The following is a 25,538-nucleotide window of genomic DNA, read 5'->3' on the forward strand; positions in this document are numbered from 1 at the left end:
TATCCCTCTATCAGTTCTGAATAGGCAGTTTTCTAGTTGTTGGTGGACTGCACAGCTCTGAAATGCTTCTTCCTCCTTTTGGTTCAGGCTCTGCCTAACCTGTTAAAACGGGGCAGATGCTTTCCTGCAGAGCTACTTCCCAGTCCCTTGAAGAGGGACCCACAGGATAGGAGACACTCCCTAACTAGCATGGCAACGCTGCCGGTACTCCCACAATGGCAGGGAAGGTCGGGCTCCTTCTAAAAACTGAGTTCAGAGCCCTCATGGGTTTGGCTCAGTGAGCATTGGCCCATGGACTGAAGAGTCCCATGTTCGATTCCGATCAAGGCATATACCTCAATTGCAGGCTTGATCCCCAGCCCTGGTCAGGACACGGGCAGGTGGGGGTGGGGAGCAACCAATTGATGTGTCTCTCTCATATCCATGTTTCTCTCTCTCTGTCTCTCTCCCTCCCTTCTCTCTAAAAATCAATGGGAAAAATATCCTCAGATGAGGATTAACAAAAAAATAATAATAAAAAAAACTGACTACAGAAGTTTGCTGGCCGTGCCTGCCCCCAGCTTGGAAGAACTCAGGTAGGGATGCTCCTTTCCATAAGAAGGATTTCTCACTACAGTATCTACCTCTTCATAGGGCTCTGTTGCCCTGTACTGGGGTTCTCAAAGCCAGGGGGTTCATATAGAGCCAATCATGACTTTGGGGAGCACTGTATTTCCCTGGAAGGGGTTTCCCAACTACAGGGCAAGCCAAGAGCTCAAGTTGGATTGTGAATAGTCTGCTTTGGGGGCTCAGCTGTTTCTATTGAAACCTGGGCTAGAGTAAATGCTGGGCTGATACTAACAAGCTACTAGAATCCATTTGTGCTCAATAGTCATTAACAGTCCAGTGCCAGCTGATGACAGAGGGCAGAATAAGCTACACTTGATGACTTTCAGGAAGGGGAAAGAGAAAGGGCCAAGCACCTTTGTGACAGGTGGCCTGCTATTTATCACTTAATCCCACTAGACTCCACCAATGAAGATATGAACAGTTGGATGTGAAATAACATCTAGAAGCCACGTGGGGTGGTAAAATGGCTGAAGCTGGGTTGATTTGGGGTGTTCTAAGTTGAGTTCTAGCCTTAACATCTCAGTGGAGATCACTAAACAAGTCATTGAGAAACATGGAAACAAGCATCTGGTGCTGGGCATGTCCGCCTGATAGCAGCCCCACATGAGGCTGCTTCCACCGATGTTAAAGCAGAGTTTGAGCACAAGTTCTCCATCTTGCCTGGCATTAGGACCCTCCTTTATCCTCTGTCTCAGATATTAAAAGCTCAGGCTCTTCAATTGTGTTCTGTTTTATAATCAAGCACCTGAAGTTGGTACACTGAAGTTGTGACTCAGCTGAAGTCACTAACAAGACCTTTGCCTGCACCAAGGTGGTACAGCACCCCAGCTACTCATGCAGTGGAGGGGTGGGGCGGGGGGGCTTAAGTGAATTCACCTTCAGCTGGGACTCCAGGCAAGTGCAGAAGCCTAACTAGAACATCCCAACTCAAGCAGTGCACAGTCTGTAATCTTGTGGGGAATATTTCTCTGACCTGCCAGAGAAATGGGAGTTTAGGAATCTGCAATCAAGACAAATGAGCATAAGCTAAAGGACAAAGCCTCCCAGTAGTCTCGCTACCTAGTGTCAAAAAGCTCTCAGGAAGAGGCTGGCTTCCCCTCTCTGACTCTGCCTCCCCACTCTGCACAGACTCAAGTTTCCACAGCCCATGGCCAAGGGCGCTTCCAACCCAGTGATTCTTTCTCCAGTAGAGTGAGGGCGACCAGCTGGTGAAACCATTTCAGAAGGGCTGATTGATTCTCATGACCCGAGGTGTTGTAAGACTTGTAACAAGTTTATAGACCTCCGTGGAAATCTGACTCATTTTTCTTATCGCCCATATAAAGGTTTTAAGGTGAACAGATGACCGTGTGGAGGTGATTATTTGGCAAAGAAGGGACATCTGGGCAAGTCACAGCAAGTGAATGTCTTTAGCTGGTGGGAGGTGGAGAGAACACAAACAAGGATTTTGGCAGGAAAAAACTTTTTGGCTATTTTATCTCAACAGGAGTCACATTAACTAAATATTCAAATAGCAATATTGGAGAGCTATGATTTTAGACTCTCAAAAGTTGTCTGGAGAAACTTGTCATCCTCTGGAATGACAACATAATTCAAATACCCAGCACTGAGAATAGTGCTAGGCTACTTCCCACAAGCATGACAAGGAGAAATCAATCTCTGACTGAACTTTTATTAAAAAAACAAACACAAAACAACAAACCCACATGTGTGTTTATAAAAACAAAAAACAAACAAACAAAAATAAGGAAGAACATACCCTGGGACACTGAGAAATCAGTGTTTCTTCTGGAAGTCAGCAGCAACCGCCAGTGTTGGCGCTCCTGAGAAGTTACAGGTGCCTCAGTCCAAAGTCAGGTCTCGGGTATTCTCAAAAGCTAAAGGAGACAGATGGGCAGCTCACACTGCTATCCACAATCCGCATTCCCTTCCCACAGATATCTCTAGGCTTAGGCTGTTTTTCTATGCTTGAGAATGGAGTCCCAGCCTCCGTGGATTTCGGCAACTGCCCCCACAAGCAACCTGCTCTCCCTCCAAGGCCAAGTAGCTGAGAAGAGTTGCCTGCCTTCGGGGTGGCTGCAAGGGTGGGGCTCTGACTGAACTTGATGTAAAGACATTAGCTCTTGATTGGGTGAAAGGATTTATTTTTATTTTTTATTGTCTACAGTTTTACATATGTCTCCTTTTTCCCCCAATTAACCACCCCCCCAACCATTCCCACCCTGGGCAAGCCCCCACTTCCCCAGTGTCTGTGTCCATTGGTTATGCTAATATGAATGCATACAAGTCCTTTGGTTGCTCTCTAACCCTCCACTTCCCCTGCCATTTGTCTCTGGATCTATTTTTGTTCAAGTGGAACTTTTACCATTTGCAACAGCATGGATGGAACTGGAGAGCATTATGCTAAGTCAGTGGTCAGCAAACTCATTAGTCAACAGAGACAAATATCAACGGTACAACGATTGACATTTCTTTTGAGAGCCAAATTTTTTAAACTTAAACTATATAGGTAGGTACATTGTTATTAACTTAATTAGGATACTCCTAAGCTGGCCTTTGCTAAAAACGTCCTCAATATGATTGAGGTACGTTTGCTGAGGTCGACCCCTTCCAACTCTCCCATCCACACTCGTCTTGTATACTTGTTTCATCTATCTCCTTTCGTTCATCCTCTCTATATGTCCACCCCCCACTTCTTCTAATGCCACTTCTTCAAAATAGACTCGCCCAGGCCGAAAACCGACTTCTGTGCATGGGCCACGAAGTTTCAATTACACTGTACGTGCTCGCCCGCACGTGGTATTTTGTGGAAGAGCCACACTCAAGGGGCCAAAGAGCCACATGTGGCTCACAAGCCGTGGTTTGCCAACCACTGTGCTAAGTGAAATAAGCCAGTCAGAGAAAGGGTGAAAGGATTTGAGAAAACTTCTGGTTAAAGCAGCTTAGGGAAGCTGTGAGCTGTCAATTGGGCTTTGGAGTTTGGATAGAATTTACCTGGGCACAGGTCAGGTGGGAAGTGAGATGGAATATGGTTTATAGGAATGAGGCTAGTGTATGGAGAACAGTTTGACATCTTTCTTAGAAGGAAAGACTTACACAAGCTGAACAAACCAGAGTTTTGGCACCATTTGAAGAGCTGTCTACGACTTTAGGTAGTAAAATGCTTTCATCTCTTCTGAGAAGCTTGGGTCCACTCTATTTCCATTGCATTTTGCTTCAGCCTAAGAGCTAACTATGTTGCCTTGAATGAGTCATAAACCAAATCCTGTGCCTCGGGTTAAGCTGCTGCCTCTGCTTGTAAATCTCTTTCTGTCCCTTCTTCCTGGTGTTCTCACATTTTGGCATCTATTTCCAATGTGGCTACTTCCTCAGCCTTCCTGTGGTCACTGAAGCTAGAGGTATGATAAAGTGAGGGATTGGAAGTTTGAATCTTAATGCAACTCCAAATGCTATGTGAGTCTGGTGGGTTAATCTCAGTTTCATCTGTAAAATGAGAAAATGATCTCTTCTGGAGGTGTCTTGAATGTAGGTAGATCAACTATCTATGTCAGGTACATCTACTACATCTAAAGGTATCTACTAAAGTTGAATTCTATGATAGGAAGAAATCTCTTGCCTTTTTGCAGACATTCAAAATAGGTATTTCTGCTCAGGTTAGTGAATTTGAACTTCCAACATTAAAAGATGGATATAGTATAGAAAGATACCCAAATATTTAAGGGTTGCCCCTAGAGCTTGTATTGTAATACTGATGCCTAAAATGGGCCTATGTGGCCCAAATGTGCAGAACAGATCTATAAGGCAACATGATAACTAGTGGTGTTACATCAGCTTGAATAAGGAGCCTAGTAACTGCCTCAAACAAAATAGGCAAAGTGTCTCCATACTCCAGAACCCATACGTAGCTTGTTGGCTACCACTGCTCATGCATAACAGTCTCAGCTTTCCTACAGAGCTGAATCTGGGAAAGCAACTCAATAAACCCTCCCTTCTATTGGCCTAATAGTTGAGTGGCCGGCCCATTAAACTGTTGAGGACAAGATCTATTCTAGCTTTAGCTGTTCTCCTTGCTTGTACCAATAAAAGATGGTAACAGGATACTCCCCCAACATTTCTCACATGGTTTGGGGCCTCTTTGTTTGAAATATTCTAAAGAAAAAAGTCTTAATTCAATGCTTCACTTGATACCAAATATGGTGAGGCAATTCCAATGTGTCTAAATTTGAAGCCCAGGCCAAAAAGTGGCTGATTTCTCCCGTGTCTTCCTCCTACCATGGTACACTGTCTGATCATGGTTCTATGCTTCTAAGAATCTCAGGAGAACCATTTCTTCACAGATGATTGAACACAATTTACCTATGCTAAAGCAAGACCTTGTCAAGAGTCATGCACAAAATGTATTTGGTAACTGATTGTCAAATGCCATGTAATCGTTTTGTTCCCCCTTGAAAAGCCATGGATAAGGCCAGTGTTACTGGACTATTTTTTTTTCTATTAGAACTTAGTCTTTGAGGTATGAAGAAAGATATGTTTTTAACAACAACAACAACAACAAAGAGGGTATCCTATTCTAAGAAGAAAGGTGGCTGCCTAAAAGCAAAAGTCAGTGTTCAAGGTTCCCAGAAATGTATTGTTGAACTCCAAGTCCATCTGGTTCCAAGCATTAAAACAAGCTATTCTTGCACTGGAGGTTTAGTAACATAACCCACCATCTCAATGAAATGAGTTAAAATACAAAACAAAACCCTAGCTAGCTATAATAAGTTCTGACTCTTGTGGATAAGTCACACTTTCTCCTGGATAGAGATGTCTGTAAAGGTTTGGGTAGTGGGAACTTCTAGTTTGGGGTCTGTCATGTAATGAGTGTAGAAGTAGTCACTCCCGTGCACACAACTAAAACTAAAATTAAACATATGGAGAGTCTAACTCTACTCCTATTAATCATAAAATTAAGGCCATTGGGCAAATTGGTGCTTTTCCCATTTTTCTCATTTTACAGTTCCTAACAACTTAGTAGATCAGAAACTCGGTAACAGAAAACTTCACAGGAACCAGTATCTAAGTAGGAAACTAAACTATCTGATGGCTGCTAGAGACTCAATGTGGACCAGTTAGAGAGTTTAAAAACTCGAGGGGCTGGTTTTGGAGGGCCCCACACTTGAGTGTTGCCCTCCCCTCACCCCTCCACCAGGAGCCCTACCAGTCTCTCCCAGAGAAGACAGGAGAATAACTCCGTCCTGCTCAGCAGAAGGAGAGGAAAAGGAACCATTATGAAACACTCCAGAGCATTCTGTTCTTAAGGCCTGCCCTCAAGAGAAACTATTTTATCAGAGTTACCTAACCAACGAATGGGAAAGGAAATACCCAACTTCAACCTCCTCTAGCTTTTCATGTGGGAGGAAGGGAAGCACCCAACTCCAGTTCCCTCTTACCTGTTCTGTCTCACATGAGGAAGAAGGGGAAAATACACAAAGAAGCATTTGTGATGATCACTGCCCAAGTGCATGGGCTCACTGAAAGCCCAGGACCTCACCCCTGGACTGAAACTTGAGAAAGCTTTCCCTTCCCTCATATCTAAGCACCACATCCTAGTTTTCCTGATGTGATGGCAGGGGACACAACTGAAAAAACATGTCTCAGGTTTTATTGAAGTTTATAGGGAAACCCAAAGACAACAGGGGAGACAAAATCAAGAAAAATATCAGGAAGGTTTAGCCTCTGAAACATACCATTACAGTAAACATAGCCTGCCCCGTAGATAAACACACAACCTCACACTAAAGGCCCATTTACCTTCATTCCTTTACCCAGTTCACAATCTCCAGTTTTCAACAAAAAATGTCAAGGCATACTAAAAAAAATGACTGGTAAATTTAAAACAACTGACTGATAAGCTAATGGCTCTAATTTGATACAAGAAAAACTTGGGGAATGTGGACAGAGATGAAAACTTTAAGAATAAAACCAACAAAAGCAGAGTGCCTTTGAGCTACTCAATAAGCTGGAGGTGACCAAAGAACTGGTAAGCTTGAAATGCCAATAGGAACTTCTAACACTGAAATGCAAAGAGAAAAAAATGGAAAAGATAGAACAGCATATTTAAACTTCAGGACAGTTACAAAGAGTGTTACTTGTAGTAGGAATATCATAAAAGAGAAAGAAACAAAACATTTGAAGGAACAATGACAGAATTAATGATAAACACCAAAACACATATCCAGGAATCTTAGAACATCAAAAGACAAAACAAAACAAAACAAATCTACGTATATATTCATACTATAGAAAATGTTGGACCAGAAAGAGGCCAGGGGGGAAACATACTAGTACACCTTGACAATAGAGGAACAAGAATAAAAATTACATTAGACTTCTTTCCAGAAACTGAGCTGGCAAGTGAGTGAAACGTTTTAGGGGATTTGGGGAGGGGGGTGGGGAGAAACAGCCTAGAATTCTTTATCCAGTAAAAATTATCCTTCAAGAGTTCAATAGGGTAGCAGAAAAATACTTTCTTAGACAAAACAAATAGAGAATTTGTAGCCAGTGGACCTGCCTTGCAAGAAATGTTAAATCTTCAGAAAGAAGGGAAAATTATACAAGCCAGAAACTCAGCTATATATTAGAAAAGAGCACTAGAGAAGAAATGAATTAAGGTAAGAGTCTGTTAATTGATCTAATAGGTAACATATTGTTCAAAGTAATGTATTTGGCAACTGTAGTTTATGGATAAATAAAACAAGTGACAAAAATTATGAGAAGAGGGATGAATTAAGAATGCACTATTACAAGGTAATTGTACTACCCATGAAGTGATATGGTGCTCTTTAAAAGAGAAGACTACTTGTAAATGTACACTGAAATCTTAAGAACAACACTAAAATAAGAATTATTGACATGCTAAGAAGGAAAAATGCAATAATAAATAATATTCAACTACTACCAGAGAGTGGAATACAAAAATGAAAGAACAAAGGTAACTAATAGAAAACTGTAATAAATATTAATCCAACTCCATCAAATCACTTTAACATCAAGGGTCTAAATGCACCAAATAAAAGACAGGCTGTTGAAGTGGATCAAAAAACAGGACTCAACTATATGTATTCTATAAGAAGCCCAACTTAAATATACATAGTTTTTTTAAAAAAATAAAGGCATAGAGAAAGATAATATGCTAACAGTAATCAAAAGAACTAGAGTATCTGTATTCATTTTACACAAAGCCAACTCTATAACAAAAATGACAGGGTGTTATATAATAAAAAGGTGAATTTTCCAAGAATACATAATAATTCTTAATGTGTGTATGCCTAACAACGCATCAACATTCATGAAGCAAAAGCCAATAGAACTGTAAGGAGAGATGGATAAATCACTACTATATTTGGAAAGCTCAATATCCCTCTGTAGGTAATTGACACATCCAGCAGACAGAAAATTAGTATAACTGACCAGCAACATAAATCAATTGAATCTAATACCTATGGCATAATCCAGCAATAGCAAACTACACATTCTTCTCAAAGCTCATACAGAACATTCATTAAGAGCACATTCCAGCTTGTAAAACACACCTTAACAAGTTTGAAAGACTAGAAAATATAAAAGTGTGCTCTCAAAGCACAATGGAATTAAAGTAGAAATCAGTAACAGAAAGAATACCAGAAAGATAGCTGGAAAACATTAAAAATACTTGGAGTTTAAACTACACACTTCTAAATAACAAATGGATCAAAGAAATCTCGAGAGAATTTTTTTTTAATTTTGAACTAAATTAGAACAAGAATACAACTTACCAAAATTTGTGGGATACAGGAAAAGTGGTGCTTAGAGGAAAATTTATAGCACTGTATGCATATTATAAAAGGTCTAAAATCAATCCAGGCTCCCATTTTGCCTTTAAAGATAGTTTATTTTTGCTAAGCAGTGCATATAAGACACCTATTAACTTCTATGACAATGAATTAGGTCAGTTGCCAATATTAGATTTCAAGTGTTTTTACATATTGATTTAGGATACTGTCCGTTTGGACCTGCTAGGAAGCAGAGACCATGATGGATTAAGTGCGACTTATTGGAGAAAATTCCTTTGAAAAGTATAGAAGGAGGGAGCAGGAGTAGCAGCTCTCCAATTTTGACATACCCATCTGTAAACCATGCACAGAATTTTCCTCCAGCAGATCTGTACAAGAAACTTACCCACACAACATCCTCACATGTACGGTGAGGGAGAAACATTGGTGCATCTCTTATAGGTGTCCTGGGTGTTTGAGCTACCTGTAAATGCAGGTTGTGATCTCTGGCTCAACTCAGGTTTGTTCCTGCCTAATCCATTTCTATATTGCAACATACTGTTGTTGGTCCTGTCTGAATTTATAACCTTGGTAAATCTGATGGAACCAAGCTTGTAGTGGGCAGTTCCAGGCTCATGGGCCCTTTGAGCCCCCCTTGTTGACCTTTTGATCTCTACTTAGCAGAATTCTAGCAACTCAACTGCCTCTTGAAAGACATAACAATTCTCCACTGTGGAAACACAGGCCTTGCCACAACACCCCCAAAGACCTGCATTGTGATTCCCCTGCTGCGACTTGCTCTTACCCCACATGGCCTTGAAATTTTTTATTGTGCTATAACTTATACCATAAAACTCACCCCTTTTAAGGATACAATTCAGCTTAGTGAATTCAGGACTGCATCTATCACCACAATCCAGTTTTAGATTATCACCCAAAATATTCCTCATGCCAATTTTCAGTTAATTCCCATTCCCATCTCCTGCCCCAGCTAACTATTAATGTAATTTCTATCTCTAGATTTGCCTGGGCATTTCATAAAAGTGGGATCAAAAACCACATGGTACTAGTATTTTGCCTCTTTTCACTTCATCTGTATCAGAAGCTCATCCATATTGTAACATTCATCAGTAGTTCATTCCTTTTTATTACTGAATAATCCAATACACCTTATTCATTCACCAGCCAAAAGACATTTGTTTCTCCTTTTTGACAATTACGAGTAAGTGCTTTTATAGAAATTGGTGTAAAAATCTTCAAGTATTTGTGTAGACAAATGTTCTTATTGCCTTTCTTCTCTCCAGAGGAAAATTTTAATCATTTTAAAAATAAAACTTATTTTAACTGAACAATTCAGCGCTATTTTACATTCAAAATATTATGCAACCATCACCACTACCTATTTTGAAAACTCTGTAACTATTAAGCAATAACTCCCCATTCTCTTTCTCCCTAGCTCTGGTAACCTCTAATCTACTTTGTCTTTATGAATTTGCCTAATTTGGATATCTAATAAGTGCAGTCATACAATATTTGTCTTTTTGTGCCTGGCTTATAACATTTAGTATAATGTCCTGGAGGTTCATCTATGTTGTGTGTGTATCAGAACTTTACTCCTCTGAATAACCTATTTTGTAAATGTACCCCATTTGTTTACTCAATCATCTGTAGATGGACACTTGGACTGTCTCTATTTCTTGGCTATTGTGAATAATGATGCAGTGAACAGTGGTTTACAAGTACCTGTCTGAATCCCTGCTTTCATTTCCTTTGAGTGGAATTTATGGATCATATAGTAATCCATATAGTTTTTCAGGGAATCATCAAACTCTTCCATAGTGACTGCACCATTTTATTCTCCCACCCATAATGCACAAGGGTTCCAATTTATCCACATCCTTGCCAAAAAAAAAGTTTTAGTACCACTTTATCCCCATTAAAATGGCCACCTCATTGTGGTTTGAATTTGCATTTCCCTAATGACTAATGATAGCAAGCTTCTTCATGTACTTGTTAGCCATTGTACATATTCTTTGGCGAAATATCTATTCAAGTAATTTACCCACTTTTTATTAGACTTTCTTATTGTAGTTTATTCTGCATACTAATTTCTTATTTATGATTTACAAATATTTTCTCTCATTCTGTTGTTTGTCTCCTCCCAATTTTTAACTGCCTGAAACATGTCACTGGCTAGGAGCTTCCCCTTTACTGGGGTATTTTCCCAGGTCACAACTGATCAGCTATTTAATTGTTTGACCAAATTATAAAATTATTATCTTTGTCCTCAACTTCACTCTGGGTGGGGTTGTCACTGCTGCCCAAGCAGTAAGTCCTCAAGGCATTCTACCACTTGCCTTCTCAAACCAATCCCAGTACCCCCTCCCTTATCAGTTCAGATCCTCAGAAACAGAATCCAAGATAGAAGTAGAGACTTATTAAGGGAAACACCTGTGAAACAAATGCTACACACTGACGATAGCACTCACCAATGTACTTCTGACTCCTGTGAAAGGAGAGATGGAAGCAGGATTGGTTAAGAAGAAGCTGACTACAGCTCAGTCCTGAGAAAGTCTAGGCTAGTCTAAAGTGGTTTGTCAGGAAGATGCCAAGCCTGTCACTGAGGAGTCCTAGAGCAGTGGTGGCCCATTTGAGGCGCTTTGTCGGATGGAAGCAGGCTGGCTCTAGCAGCCCACACTGCTTGGCCTCTGACCGAGGGCAGCAGGTGATGCACAGCCTCATTGTGAATGCCATGGTACGTCACTGAAGACTGTCAACTGGCTGTGCTTCCTGCAGCAGGTACTCTTAATGGCATGCTTCCATAGTCACAAGAATTAATTAGGGGATGTTGGATCATTAAGTATGGGAACTGTTGATTTCTTTTGCTTGTTTTCACTATGGTGGAATTCCCCAGAAAACTTTCTTTACATCACTGGCAGCTCTTCCAGTTGAAAGCCAAATAACTAATTTTTCCAATGGGTATTTTTCTCACCTTATAAATATAGCCAATGTTATTTCAACAAACATATGGCAAACCATAGAGTTAAACTTCTAACATGTTTTGTATTCCATCTAATGATGTTGGCTACCGCTTGTTCAGTTTTTACATGGAATGATAGGTTTAAATACCTCTTCTGGAGATATTTTATATATATTTACTCTGAAGTACAAGGCTCCATAAAAAAGGTAACTTAAAGGGGTTTGTTAGGGAAAAGCCAAGCCTGTCACGTGTGTTCAGACAGGGTAGGATTCAGTTTTATGAGAGTCACTGCACAGCAGTGAAGATTAGTTCTAACTGGAGTTTTGTTTTGTTTTGTTTTGGCTGAGTGGAGAGCAGGCCTCATAGAGGCTGCCATTTGACTTAGTTTTGGATGAATGCTACCAACAAGCCAGAATTAAGAGGTAATTTATGAAGATGCATGATAAAGGATGCTGGAAATAATAAATAGTCCATTGATAGTTGAAAAGCTGGAGAGACTTGAATGCCAAGAGTCTTGTTTCCTTTTGTTATGGTTCAAATTCTTCCCTCTGGGGGCCAGGAGAGGGAATAGTTATGTGAAATGCAACAGAAAGACTCTTAAAGGTCTAATCCCATTTGCACCTTGAGTTCTTGGCTCCTTCACCGAAAGGATGGAAAATATTACCTATTGTTTTCATGATAAAAAAGCTGATTATTTCAGGATTCCAAGTTCTTGAAACTCCCCAAATGGAAATGGAAGGCCCCTGCTAGGATGTGAGGCATCATCTGACATGCTGTTCACGTGAAACTGAACAGAGCAGCTGACTAATCAGTTGTTCACTTGCAGATCGTCCCCCCAGGACTCAGGTTGGAGTTCTTATAGGTCTGGGAAGAAGACCATGATCATTTCTCCTCAAACACTTATGCCACAATAGAAATACCAGTCAAATATTGCAAACCATAAAAGATAATATAGAACAGATGTCTTTACCTTTTGGAAGTTCAATTTGGTTTTGATCAGAGATGAGCTTATCTTAAACCTAATGGAAAAGACATGCAAATACTCAGATTTTTCTTTGACTACCAAGAATTTAAAAACAAACAACAAGAAAAAAACACACCTACAGTATTGTCTAGTCACAGGAAAATAAATGTTTAGAAATAGGAAAACAAACTAAGGAAACTAGCAACCTAAAAAATATGCTTAAAGCAATGAGCATATACCTACATGTCTCACTTTAGATAAATGCAATTCTGGAAAGAATTCTACAAACCTACTTCTTAAGAAATGAATCCTCTTTTTTGGGCAGCGGTTCTCAGCCTGTGGGTCACGACCTCTTTGGTGGTTGAACGACCCTTTCACAGGGGTCGCCTAAAACCATCCTGCATATCAGATATTTACATTACAATTCATAACAGTAGCAACATTACAGTTATGAAGTAGCAACGACAATAATATTATGGTTGGGTCACAACAAGAGGAACTGTATTTAAAGGGCCAGAAGGTTGAGAACCACTGTTTTAGGGGAACTTCTTGAATTTTCTATATTAGTTATTGGCTAACATTCTTTTGAATAACCTAACTTGGTAGCACCAGCCAGGAAAAAGGCAAATAATTTAATAGTAGATAACATTCATATTCTTTATGCCAAACACTGTGGGGGATCTTCACAAACCATACGTTAGATGCTATTACCATACCCACTTGACAGATGAGTAAGTTGAGGAACAGAGTAAGGAAATGGTCTATTCTCAGATTGCTGAGACTTAAACATATGTACTAGTAGTCTGACTCCAAAGCCATTTCTCTTTGCTACTCTATACTCTTTTTGTTAAATTGTTTATTGTTTAAAGTATTACATATAGTATTACATATGTCTCCTTTTCCCCCCATTGACCTCTCCCCTGCTGCCCTCAACCCCCAGCTACTCTATTCTTTTATGTCAAAGGCATACTGCCTCTCAAAGCTCTTGAGTTCCTTAATGAGTTATGTAGCTATACAATTATTCCCTGTGTATTTTGACTCCAGGATGATAGTGAGGAACCTAATAGTGCTGTCAGTCAGCTGTGACTCTAGAATTTTGTGTGTGTGGGGGGGGGGGGAGAGATCTCATTGTGGGCTGTGAAATTAAGATCTCAACGGTGATCGATAGTATAATTCAGCAACTGCCAAGAGGGACAATTCAACAGCTTCTAAGAGGTACAGTGTTACACTCCCCCGAGTTCATCTTGAAAACTTATGGGGTCAATTTTAGTTATTAGTCATTGGAGGCTGTCAATACTGGCAATTATGGGGCAGGGCTCCAGAGCTCCAGAATGCTAGATCTCAGGATCTAGTAAAGAGCAGCCCAACACAGTGCACACGTTATATGCAGGTGAAAACTGTTTATAACTTGAAGTTGGAACTTAACTATTGTACTAGTTAATACTTACTGTGTTTTCAAAGAAAACATCTCAGAGCAAGGTTAGCTATTAGTATAAAATTTAGGGGCAAGGGAAAAATACATACATTTCAGAAAAATCATCTCCTCAAAGACTATACCATTAGGGGTATTTGTGGCCACTTCAGTGCAATTGTACTGGACTCCTTTTGTAGTCGCCACCTCCTGGAGTTTCTACATGCAAGTGCAAGCATCTGGCTGCTCATATGTCCTCTAGGATAGTTGTACCTGAGAAATAATGCATATTTACTTTAATATTTTATCAAATATTAGTCTTCTCCTAAAAAGCATATTAGATAGCAGGAATCAAAATATTTTAAGTGGGAAGACAAAGCATTCTCAGTCTATACAAAGTCTCAATCAACTTGTTCAAATATCACTAAAACAGCCATAAACATGTATATAACAATCCACCAAGGATTTTTATGATGATGCAGTTAAAACACCTATAAACCAGCATATCCTCTAATGGTTTCATTAAGTGTGTTTGTATAACATCAGCAATACTGTACAGTACTGGACACAGAATTAAGATCTTTGAACACTGCCAGGAGAGAACTCAGACCCAGGAGGAGCTAAATGCTCAGGAAAAGTGGGGAAGAGATGGCCATAAAGCACAATGCATTTAAATGTGAGCACAAAGAATGACTTTCTTGGGAAATAGCTAAAATGACTTGTGTGCAACTCATTTTTTACTCTTTGAGTAAAAATATTTTTGGGTCAACAATAGGAACTTGAGTAGTGAGTCTCAAAAGTGAGGAATGTCTGAGGATGTAGCAAAAACATTTTTAAGGTACATTAAAATCTGTTCCATTTTCAACATAAAAGACCATACAAACTGTTACTATTCTTAAATAAAAAATAAACTGGGATTTTTTTGCCCTCACTAGGTGAATGATTTTCACATGAATAATTTTCAAGTCAAAGAACTTGAAACTTGACCCTCACACTCAACTATTCACATGGCTTTGGCACAGTCACTTCACCTCCTCAAATCCTCTGTCAATGAGAGGGAATGCTACCCTAGGCATGTCAGACCTGAATACACTCAGGGTGGGAGTATAGTTAAGCCATCACCCACCAAAAGCTCAGTCATCCAGCACATTAAGCAGATCTGTGTCATGTATCCTAGACCTTTGCTTTGATTCTTGCTAGCAAATACTGACCTTCTCTCATCCATCCAGACTTGAGTGGGTAGTTGACTACACCTGGCTAGTCCAGAGGCAGGTGGTAAGTAGATGAACTGAGTCCACACCTTTGGAAGAAGGGGTCCTACTCCACATAGCTACACTGCACATGAAAAGAGAAGCTGGATCTTCTAGTGAATATTGTAGCATTTGTTCCACTGGGTCCGTGAAACCAACCATTTTACTCAAATGATGAGCTCATCCTTGGGTTGATGTTTGTGCTTAGGTGAGTTCTAGATGTATGGATACTATGCCTCTGTCTCTACAGTGGAATTCCTTATTCTATGTAGAAAAACTTTTAGAATTAACAAGATTCCTCTAAAGCAAACTAAGATGGAAAATTCTACTGTAAAAACAAAGTTTCTTAGTAACTTATCAAGAGATGGTATGTTCAGTCTAGTGATGTTGTGCAGGGAAGTGCTTCATCTCTTCCATTGGAGATTTCCCTTAGATTTCCCTCTTAGATACCTGAGGGATTTTTAGAATGAACAACCTCAGATATGTAGTAGCCTACCTCTTCTTAGGACTGGTGTTATTCTAGCAAGTAAAAATGCATTCTCAGTGGTAATGTCAGTATCCATAAATATGGCAGCTTCCTAAATCAAATAGTGTTGTCAGGCATAGTTATTACATTGAACAGAAAGAATTTTAGTGTTTACTGACAAAGTCCTTAGCTATAAAAGCATTTAATAATCAACAGTCCTCATTAACTTCTGCCTTTTTCTTTGTCCCATCCTAGTAATCAAATTTCTCTTGGTTCTCATTTAGAATTATAAGACTAGAGGCCCAGTGCACAAAAATTTGTGCTCTTGGGGGTGTCCCTCAGCCCAGCCTGTGCCCTCTCACAGTCTGGGACCCCTCGGGGGATGACCACCTGCTGACTTAGGCCCGCTCCCTGAGGGATTGGGCCAAAGCTGGCAGTCAGATATCCCTCTGGCAGCCAGGAGCCCTCAGGGGATGTCCACTTGACAGCTGGGAGCAGGCCTAAGCTGCAGTCGGACATCCTTAGCGCTGCTGAGGAGGCAGGAGAGGTTCCCACCACCACCGCTGTATTGGCAGCCATCAGCCTGGCTTGTGCTGAGCAGAGCTCCCACTGTGGAGCACACTGACCACCAGGGGGAAGCTCCTACATTGAGCAGCTTCCTCCTGGTGGTCAGTGTGTGTCATAGTGACCAGTCATTCCTAGTCGTTCTGCTATTAAGGTCAATTTGCATATTACCCTTTTATTATATAGGAGTGCCTGGCCAGCCTGGGTGAGGGGCTGATGGCTGTTTGCAGACTGGCCACAGCCCCTTCAGGGTGGGGGTCCATCCTGGGTGAGGGGCTGAGGGCCATTTGCAGGCTTGCCACAGCCCCTTTAGGGTGGGGAGTCCTGCTGGGGTGCCTGGCCAGCCTGGGTGAGGGGCTGAGGGTTGTTTTCAGGCTGGTTAAGCCCCCCAGCAGGGACCCTCACCCCATGAGGGTGTGGCCAGCCTGGGTGAGGGGCTGATGGCTATTTGCAGGCTGGCCACATCCCCCAGCCACCCAAGCTCCCAGTGGAGGCTGGCTGGAAGCAGCTATCTGGGATTTATTTGTCTTCTATAATTGAAACTTTGTTGCCATGAGCAGAGGCCACAGCCAGCTCAGGGCAGGTGGGAAGCTTGGCTTCCTCCATCACCCAGACAACCAAGCCTCCTGCTTGCTTCAGCTCCATGGCTGCCAGCCGCCATCTTGGTTGGGTTAATTTGCATATAGTCCCTCTGAGTGGCTGGTGGGTGTGGCAATTAGCATCTTTGTCTTTTATTAGTGTAGATGGCCTTTTTCCTTTTCTGCTAGGTGTGATCGTCTCAGCCAGACTGATTCAGTCTTGAGTATTGATGGCTAACTTGCTCATAAATAGCTATAGCCTTTTCAACTTAATCTATAACCCATTTTTTCTTTTGCAAGCAAACAATGGTAATGCTAGTAACTATGGTAATGAAATAACTAAGTCTCAAGTCATTCTCTCGTTTGATTCCAGATCAGAATTGAATTGGTGTGATTTTTTATTTTGTGTTTAGTTACATGTGAAGCTGGCCTCCCCACCCCCAAAATGTTCTAGGACTCTAAACCTGAGGCACAGGATTTGTTTTATGGCATGTTCAGGGCAACATGGCTGGCTTCTAGGCTGGAGCCAACTGCAACGAAAATAGAGTGGACCCAAGGTTCTCAGAAGAGATGAAAGCATTTTGCTACCTAAAGGCAAAGACAGCTTTTCTAATGGTGCCAATACTCTCGTTGTTCAGGTTGTGCAAGGCTTTCCTTCTAAGAAAGATGCCAAACTGTTCTCCATACACTAGCCTCATTTCCATAAACCTAATTCCATCTCACTTCCCACCTAACCTGTGCCCAGGTAAATTCTATCCAAACTCCAACACCCAATTGACAGCTCACCACTTCCCTAAGCTGCTTTCACCAATTTCCTTCTCGAATCCTTTCATCCAAGCAAGAGCTAATATCTTTATATCAAGTTCATTCAGAGCCCTGTCCTTGCCTTCACCAGGGCAATGGTGACAGACAGCTCCCCTCTGTCCTCCAAGGCTAAGTATCTGAAGTTACTTGTCAGGGACAGATGCCTGCTACCACAGGCACTCAGACTCCAGTCTCAAGTGTCCCCAAAAGTGGTTTAATCTGGTCATGTGGGTGTGAGGGGAATATGGGTTGTGGATGATGTGAGCTGTACATCTTTCTCCACCACTAATCCAGAAGAGGAGGAAAAGGAAGATTATGGAGAGTTGCCTTCAGTGGCTGAATTTATAGATAAGTGGCCAGAAGAGGCTGAGCAGATGAATACCTTTCATCCAGTGCCAAATAGAAGCTTCTGGGAGGCCACAATGAGGATCTACATTCACACAGACATTTCTGTCACGACTCCCCAGATCCTTCTCCTTCTAGGTAGGAGGTCCATATGATACCCCAGATCCTCTCCTCCTAGAAGGTCCATATGACTCCCCAGATCCTCTCCTCTTAGAGGGACCAATAACAATTCCTCAGATATCTCTCCCAATAGAAGTGCCAAACAGCTCCCCTGACTCATCTCAACCTAGAAAGACTCGAATCTTTGGACACATCACAGCTCAGGAGGGCCAGTCATAACTTCCCCAATTTTGTTCCTAATGTTCCTCATTCACTGCCCAGAACCAAAAGCAGTAAAGCCGCAGAAAGAGCCTCTAGCAAAACTTCTCCACATTGGAAGGATCCAGGACTCTTTCATCCCTCACACCTGAAGAACAGCAAATATGAATATAACTCGGACAACTATCCTCCACAAAAAAAGCAAGCAAAATTCCATTTTGGAAATACACAGCATGATTCTAAAGGCTCTTCACCAGCCATGGGAAATTTCATACAAGCGCTTCACCTAGAAGACATCAGAGTCACACGTTGGATTTTTCTTTCTTCCCAAGTGACAGTTGGAAAGCCTCCAGTTCAGATCATTCTCCTGCATTGAAGAAACAAAGTTCAGGTCCCCAGGATTCTGATTCAGATATGTCACCTCCATGAAAGAGACCTGGAAGACTAGAGCTCGGTTTCTGACCCTTCTCCACTAGAGAGGAAACAAGAGGGCCAACTCTTCTGATTCCTACCTGTCTCCACCTCAAAGTGTTCAGCCTCTGGGAAAGAAGGCTGCACACATGTATTCTAGGGCCAGCACTGGGTTGGTGTTAACTGACAAACAGTGAGAGCAGCAGAAATTCAAGAAACCATGGTATTTGAAGCTGAATTCCAATATGCTGAAACCATATTTCAAGATAAGTCTGGTCATAAAAGAAACTTGAAATTTTAGAGCAAAGGAGAGAAACAGACAAGGACTCAGAGACATGCTCTGTATGCCCAGTGGGGAAAAGGGCTTGTCTAGAGCCGGAAGCAGCAACAAAATGTGGAGGATGCAATAAAGAAAATGCAAAAGCCTCTGGCCTGCTGTATTAATGATAAAGATGTGGATCAGATGCTGAGAGAACAAGAAAGAGAGGGGGACCCCATGGCCAACTTTATCAAGAAGAATAATGCCAAGGATAACAAGAATAAGAAAGTGAGACATCACTACAGTGGCCCAGCACCTCCTCCCAACAGATTCACCATCTGTCCTGGATATCACAGGGATGGATGTACAGACGCAGTGGATCTGGGCAGAGGCGCTTTGCCAGGCTTGCCAGCAGGAAGGTGATGGAGAGACTGGCCCACAAGTGGAGTGTTGAGGATGTGCAACTTCTCTGAGGCTATGGGAGTGGCTGAGGGTTGTGGTAGTGGACGTAGGGCAGCCAGCTGTCCAGCTGTAACAGTTGCCTATACTAATAATCAGGGCCCACACACATTTGCAATCGTTGAAGATTAGTTTTGACCACTAGCATTTGAGAAGACTATTTAAGACCTGATGTTTGGACTGAGGCACCTGTAACTTCTCAGGTGTGCCAACACCAGTGATTGCTGCTGACTTACAGAAGAAACACTGATTTTCCAGCATCCCAGGGTTTGTTCTTGGTTAGGTTTTTAATAAACATTTATGTTCTTAAAAGTTCAGTCAGACTGATTTCTCCTTGACATGCTTGTGGGAAGTAGCCTGGCATTATTCTCAGTGCTGGGTATTTGAAGTGTGTAGCCTGTAGGGTCAAGTGAGGATATAGCCCAGTTCCACCTCCCAGTAAGTGGAATGGTGTCCGCCTGGCCAGTGTCCATGAGGAGCAGGGCAGCATAGACCCTGAGTGTTTCCCTAGTCCTTGGTGGCTAACAAGCTTTACCAGGCTCTCTGTCCTTGGTCTGACCACAGGCCTTTCCCAGCTCGGTTCTCCCCGCCTCTCTTCCCCATCTCTCCTTTGCTAGTTAAGCCTCTAGCCTATCCAGGTCCAATGTGGAAACTCACCCAACTGGTGGCCATCAGGTCTTCCCCAAATATAAGTCATGAAGGATATGTCTTTCCCTCTGGTCCCCCACATGGGTTTTTTCTATCTAGATCTAGCAAAGAACAGCATGGTGCTCTCTGGGGTGGAGCTGCTACAGTACATAGCCATTCTAGAGGATGACAGATTTCTCCAGGCAACTTTTGAGAGTCGAGAATCACAGCTCTCAAACACTGCTACTTGAATATTTAGTTAATGAAACTCCTGTTGAGACAAATTAACCCAAAATGCTCTTTTCCCACCAAAATCCTGGTAAGTGTGTCTCCTCTCCCCCTCCACCAGCTAAAGACATTCACTTGCTGTGACTAGAGCCCAGATGTCCCTTCTTTGCCAAATAATCACCTCCACACGGTCATCTGTTCACCTTAAAACCTGTATATGAGTGATAAGAAAAATGAGTCAGATTTCCACAGAGGTCTATAAACTTGTTACAAGTCTTACAACACCTCGGGTCATGAGAATCAATCAGCCCTTCTGAAATGGTTTCACCAGCTGGTCGCCCTCACTCTACTGGAGAGAGAATCACTGGATTGAAAGCGCCCTTGGCCCCGGGGATGTGGAAACTTGAGTCTGTGCAGAGTGGGGAGGCAGGGTCAGAGAGGGGAAGCCAGCCTCTTCCTGAGAGCTTTCTGACACTAGGTAGCGAGACGACTGGAAGACTTTCTCCTTTAACTTATGTTTATTTGTGTTAATTGTAGATTCCTAAACTCCCATTTCTCTGGCAGGTCAGAGAAACATTCCCCACAAGATGACAGACTGTGCACTGCTCAACTCAGGATGTTCTAGTTAGGCTTCTGCACTTGCCTGGAGTCCCAGCTGAAGGTGAATTCCCTGAAGGCCCTCCCACTGCGGGAGTAGCTGGGGCGCTGCACCACCTTGGTGCAGGCAAAGGTCTTGTTAGTGACTTCAGCTGACCCACAACTTCAGTGTACCAACTTCAGGTGCTTAATTATAAAACAGAAGACAATTGAGGAGCCTGAGCTTTTAATATCTGAGACAGAGGATAAAGGAGGGTCCTAATGCCAGCCAAAATGGAGAACTTGTGCTCAAACTCTGCTTAACATTGGTGGAAGCAGCCTCATGTGGGGCTGCTATCAGGTGGACATGCCCAGCATCAGATGCTTGTTTCCATGTTTCTCAATGACTTGTTGGTCTGTGGTCTCCACCTAGGTTTTGAGGCTTGCACTCAACTTAGAACACCCCAAATCAACCCAACTTCAGCCATTTTACCACCCCACATGACTTCTAGATGTTATTTCACATCCAAATGTGTATTTTCAGTTCCTGTTTTACCCAGAACATTAAATGAAAGAACAACCACTTTTTTAAAAAAATACATATTGTTTATTAATTTTAGAGAAGAAGGGAGCGGGAGGGATAGAAGCATCAATGATGAGAGAGAATCATTGAATGGCTGCCTTCTGCACTCCCCAACTGGGGATGTAGCCTGAAACCTGGGCATGTGCCCTTGACCAGAATTGAACCCGGGACCTTCAGTCCGCAGGCTGATGCTCTATCCGCTGAGCTGAACCAGCTAGGGCACAATCACTTTTGATGTGTGACCACTGAAGTCTCTGCTTGGTTTGCTTAATGGTCAACTAATGATTGAACAGAGACTTAAATGCTTTCATCAACATAAGAAATGTCCAAACCTACAGAGAATTTTTGAGTTTATTTGAGTCAAAACAAGATCTCAAATACTTCAGCAAATAACAGTTTTGCAGTTTCTTTTTTTTTCTAAGAAACACACTTTAAGTAATGCTAGCTTAACCAATGGAGAAAAAACTTCTATCAAAATATACAATTTCTATGACAGACTAGAATGCTAATATTAAAAAAAACTAGCAGCCCAATGCATGAACTTCATGCAAGAGTAAGTCTTCCTTCCCCCAGCTGTATGCACTGGCTTTCCTCGCAGCCCTGGCTTCCTCCAGAAGGACGGAAGGATGTCCAGAAGGATGTCTGGTCCAATTAGCATATTATGTTTTTATTATTACAGATAGTTGTAGGCCAAAAAGTTTACTTATATGAATGACAGGCATCATGTGATCCCTTTGAAGCACAAAAGCATCGGATGAGATCTTTTGCTCAATCCATGACCTTTGTAATTTGTGAGATTTTGATAAATTCATACAGCTTGACACTCAGTCTTTAGATGAAAGTATATCCACGCTTCTTAACCCAGATTTCCAGATGGGAAAACCACGTAATTCAGAATCTCAAGTGGGATTTATGCCTTGCCATGTAGCTATCCAGTGTATCCCAGAAGCTTAAGAAAAGCAGTCTGTCCGAGTGGCGTTGGTAATGGCTGAGCTCTAGCACTGTTACGTTCCACTTCTGAACGCTGGGGTCTCGAGGAACGTGCTCATATTGGAGATGGAAGGCTTTAGTTTTCGCAAACATGTCAATTGGCGATCCATCAGGCAAAAGCCATGGCCACCCTTTGAACTGCCAGGCGGGACTGTGCACGAAGACGGCCACCACCTGGTCCCAGTCCTGAGGCGTGAGTTTCAGAGGCTGGTCCACGACTCTGTAGGGCACCATGAGGCCGAGGGCGGTGCCCCTGGGCTGCACCCCGTCCTTTCTTCTCTGTATCAGCGTTTCATTCTCTCGTCGGCCGCCCTGTTTCTTCTCATCAGATGGGACAAACGTCAGGGCCTGCAGGAGGTCCTTGGCATTCAGTACGGTGATGAGAGAGGTGGCGGCCGCAGGGATGATGATGTTGGGTGTCCGAGAGCCTTTCTTCTGATTCGGGGGAGGTCTGGCCTGAGAAACTGGCCTGGTCACTGGCACTGGCACTGGCTGTGCCGCCGCGCCCTCTGTCACGGACTCCAGCGTCATCCCACGGTAGGTGCCCTCGTGTCAATGTGGAAGCCTCCCGTTTCTTGTTTTCCTTTGAATCGTTCCTGGTCATACCTGTCGTAGGCAGCTGGGATCGGCTGTGTGGTAGGCAAGGTGGGAGCCGCAGGTGCTGCATGGGCCCTTTTTCTCTGGCTTCCACGGCCTGAAGAATTGCAAAAACATCCTCGGCAAAGGCCTTTCCCGTGCTCTGTAGGATAGTCGTGCGTGTCCTCCCCACTCTCTCTGCTGACGATGTCCCGGTCACATCCACATCGCTGTACACAAAGCTCCTCGGTTGGAGAGCGGTTCTGTTGTCACCCAAGTCGGTCTTGCTGGTCGATCTTTTCTTGGCCATAATCTTGACTTTGATGGCCGCAATTTTCTCCACGGACATGGCTTCAGACAAAGACCTGATCTGTCCAGTCTGTACACTCCCTTCTCTGTGGGCCTCCAAGCGGGCAGCCCATCGCTCTTTATTGAGGCGCACCCGCTCTGCGTCCTCAGCCCGCGGTTTCTTTGCTGCTGGAGCTGCATCCGCGGCGCGTTTCACCCGAGTGGGTCGCCGAAGCCCGATTTCCACAGGGGCGCTGCGGGCGATGCTCGCCGGCCTTGATGCTTCGCCATTGAGATATCCAAGTAGGTCTTTTCGGTCCGGCCTTCTCACCACAGGGATGTTTGCAGTGGCCGCGCGGCGGCCATAAACAGGATGAGAGAGGTGCATGTTATCAAGGAGAAATAAGACAGAATCCAGCGTGTAGTACTCCCTGGGTCGGCCTTCCTGTCCAGTCCCCCACACCACGTAGTTGGTCTTCACGTTCTTGGGCCAGGAGAAGTCGCCGCCAAAGATGACTTTGTCCTCCCTCACCACGATCTCCTTCTTCTGGATGCAGGACACTGAGCACGTCTGGCGTCTTCCGCCCCCTCACCACCGGGCCCGAGCAGCAGTACTGCTGCCTCCCTGCCTCGCTGGGCCGCTGTTGCTGATGTTGCTGGTGTTGCTGTTGCTGCTGCTGCCGCCGCCTCCACCACTGCCTGCGCTGCTGATGCCATGCACCCAAACTGCAGTTTCTTTCATACATTTGAAATTAAGGCGGGAATGTAAAAAGATTACATGAGGGTGGGAGATAACGAGCCAGGGATTGGATCATAAGATTGTGGGTGGTTTCTTAAAGGTGGTTGCTTCTAAGAAGTTTGAAAAAAAGAGGATTACCCTGGCATTTCAAGGTGTGTTAACCTAGATGCACAAGAACCATGAACAGGGCTTGCTTAAGGCAAAGATAAATATTTTCCTACAGAGGTAGGCCTGGGGCGTGACTGCCCACCAAGAGCTGCCCAGTTGGGAATTTGTGACTAGATCACCCTGGGCGGTTACTTTCCAAAGAACCCCCTTTTCCACCCACACTTTGAGCCAACACAGCTCCCAACCTCTGTGAGGGACTGTGTGCGCTTTGAGACATGGCTTCAATGCTCTGGCAGGCCCTTTACCACTGTACCGGAGCTTTCACTCCTGCTTACACAGAGCCTCCCCTCCCCGGCTGCCAGCTGCCGCCTGGCCTTCCTTTGTTCTGCACCAACCCCTGGTGGTCAGCACTTGTCATAGCCAGCGATCTGTCTCCCAGTCGAACTCCTGCGGGGACAATTTGTGTATATATATATATATTCACGTTGTCCCATAGCTTCCTCAGGCAGGGAACGGGATTCTGCAAGACCTCCATCATTTTCCTGTAGCGGCTAAATAGCAGCTCTACTTCCCGGGTCTGACTGCGTTGTGACCAGAGAGAATCTGGCCTCGCCAATGTCCTAACAGCAAGGCTAGACTATCCAAACCTGGAAGTGTGGGAGTGTTACCACCCCCAGCGGCACACTTTAAAGATGAATGGCTGGCATTCTACAACTGTCAATCCGACTCAATGGATCCACAGGCCTCTCTAAGGCCCTCTCCTGTGACTAAGTAACCTGCTATAAAGTTTTCTTGAAGCCATAGCCAGCTCAGTAGTGCCCCACCTTTAGCTGCTTTCCCACATCTCCTCTCCACTCGTACTTCCTTGGGATTGTATCTTCAATCATGTCTTCGCTTGTGTTGTCTAGAAAAGAGACTGAGGCAAATCTCGAGTGTTCTATCTTGCTTATTCTGCAACCACCTCTTGGTTTCTGTTCTCTCGTATTCTTCAAAGTCTCCAGAGTGGTTCTCTAGAACTGTGACTGAGTATCTAAATTATCAATAAAATGTGCCCCAATTTTACTATAATTTGGCAATTCCCAATCACCCAAAGGAAACTACACACTCCCAAAATTATAATGTCCAGAACATGCAAAATGTTGAAACTATAATTTGATCACATTTTAATTGAAAGCATATATTCACATATTGCACAAAGAAGAAAGAATTTGCTTTAAAACCTTAATGATGAAAAGACATGTATAAGAATGTCCTTAGGAACATATCTGCAATAGCCAAAAGTTGGAACTTGCCAAAAGTTGAAACTTTCCAAAAGTAGAGTATTAGATAATTTTCAATGATTATAAAAGTATGGTTGTCAAATAATATATAAGATGCCCATTTAAATTGTAGGAAAATAAAATTTTATAATATAAGTAAATTACAAATAGTGCATGGGACATATTTATACTAAAAATACTTATCTGAAATTCAAATTCAGTTGGGTATCTTGAATTTTTATTTGCTAAGTCAGCTAAACTATCCTATAATAGAATATTATCTAATCTAATAAAAGAGAAACATGCAAATTGACCATACCTCCACTATGCCCCAAGCCATGCCCACCAGCCAA

The 25,538-nt window shown here is 42.9% G+C and overlaps 1 protein-coding gene and 1 pseudogene across 2 annotated transcripts; one reads left to right on the forward strand and one right to left on the reverse strand.

Moving 5' to 3' along the window:
• Positions 1-11,007: 11,007 nt before the first annotated feature.
• Positions 11,008-19,225, forward strand: LOC308515539 (BUD13 homolog; annotated as a pseudogene). Its single transcript has 3 exons — positions 11,008-11,157; positions 18,018-18,508; positions 18,559-19,225. The product of its transcript is annotated as a BUD13 homolog (transcript).
• A 2,891-nt stretch (positions 19,226-22,116) lies between these two features.
• Positions 22,117-24,813, reverse strand: LOC308515540 (parafibromin-like; the record flags this gene model as incomplete). The annotated part of the gene is given in 4 exon segments (XM_081086062.1): positions 22,117-22,763; positions 22,766-22,882; positions 22,885-23,626; positions 24,751-24,813. Coding segments are annotated over 4 exon segments (1,569 nt in total).
• Between the last annotated feature and the right edge of the window lie 725 nt (positions 24,814-25,538).

The sequence above is a fragment of the Myotis nattereri genome (genome assembly GCF_964212035.1).
Source record: "Myotis nattereri genome assembly, chromosome: 3".
NCBI lineage: Eukaryota > Metazoa > Chordata > Mammalia > Chiroptera > Vespertilionidae > Myotis > Myotis nattereri.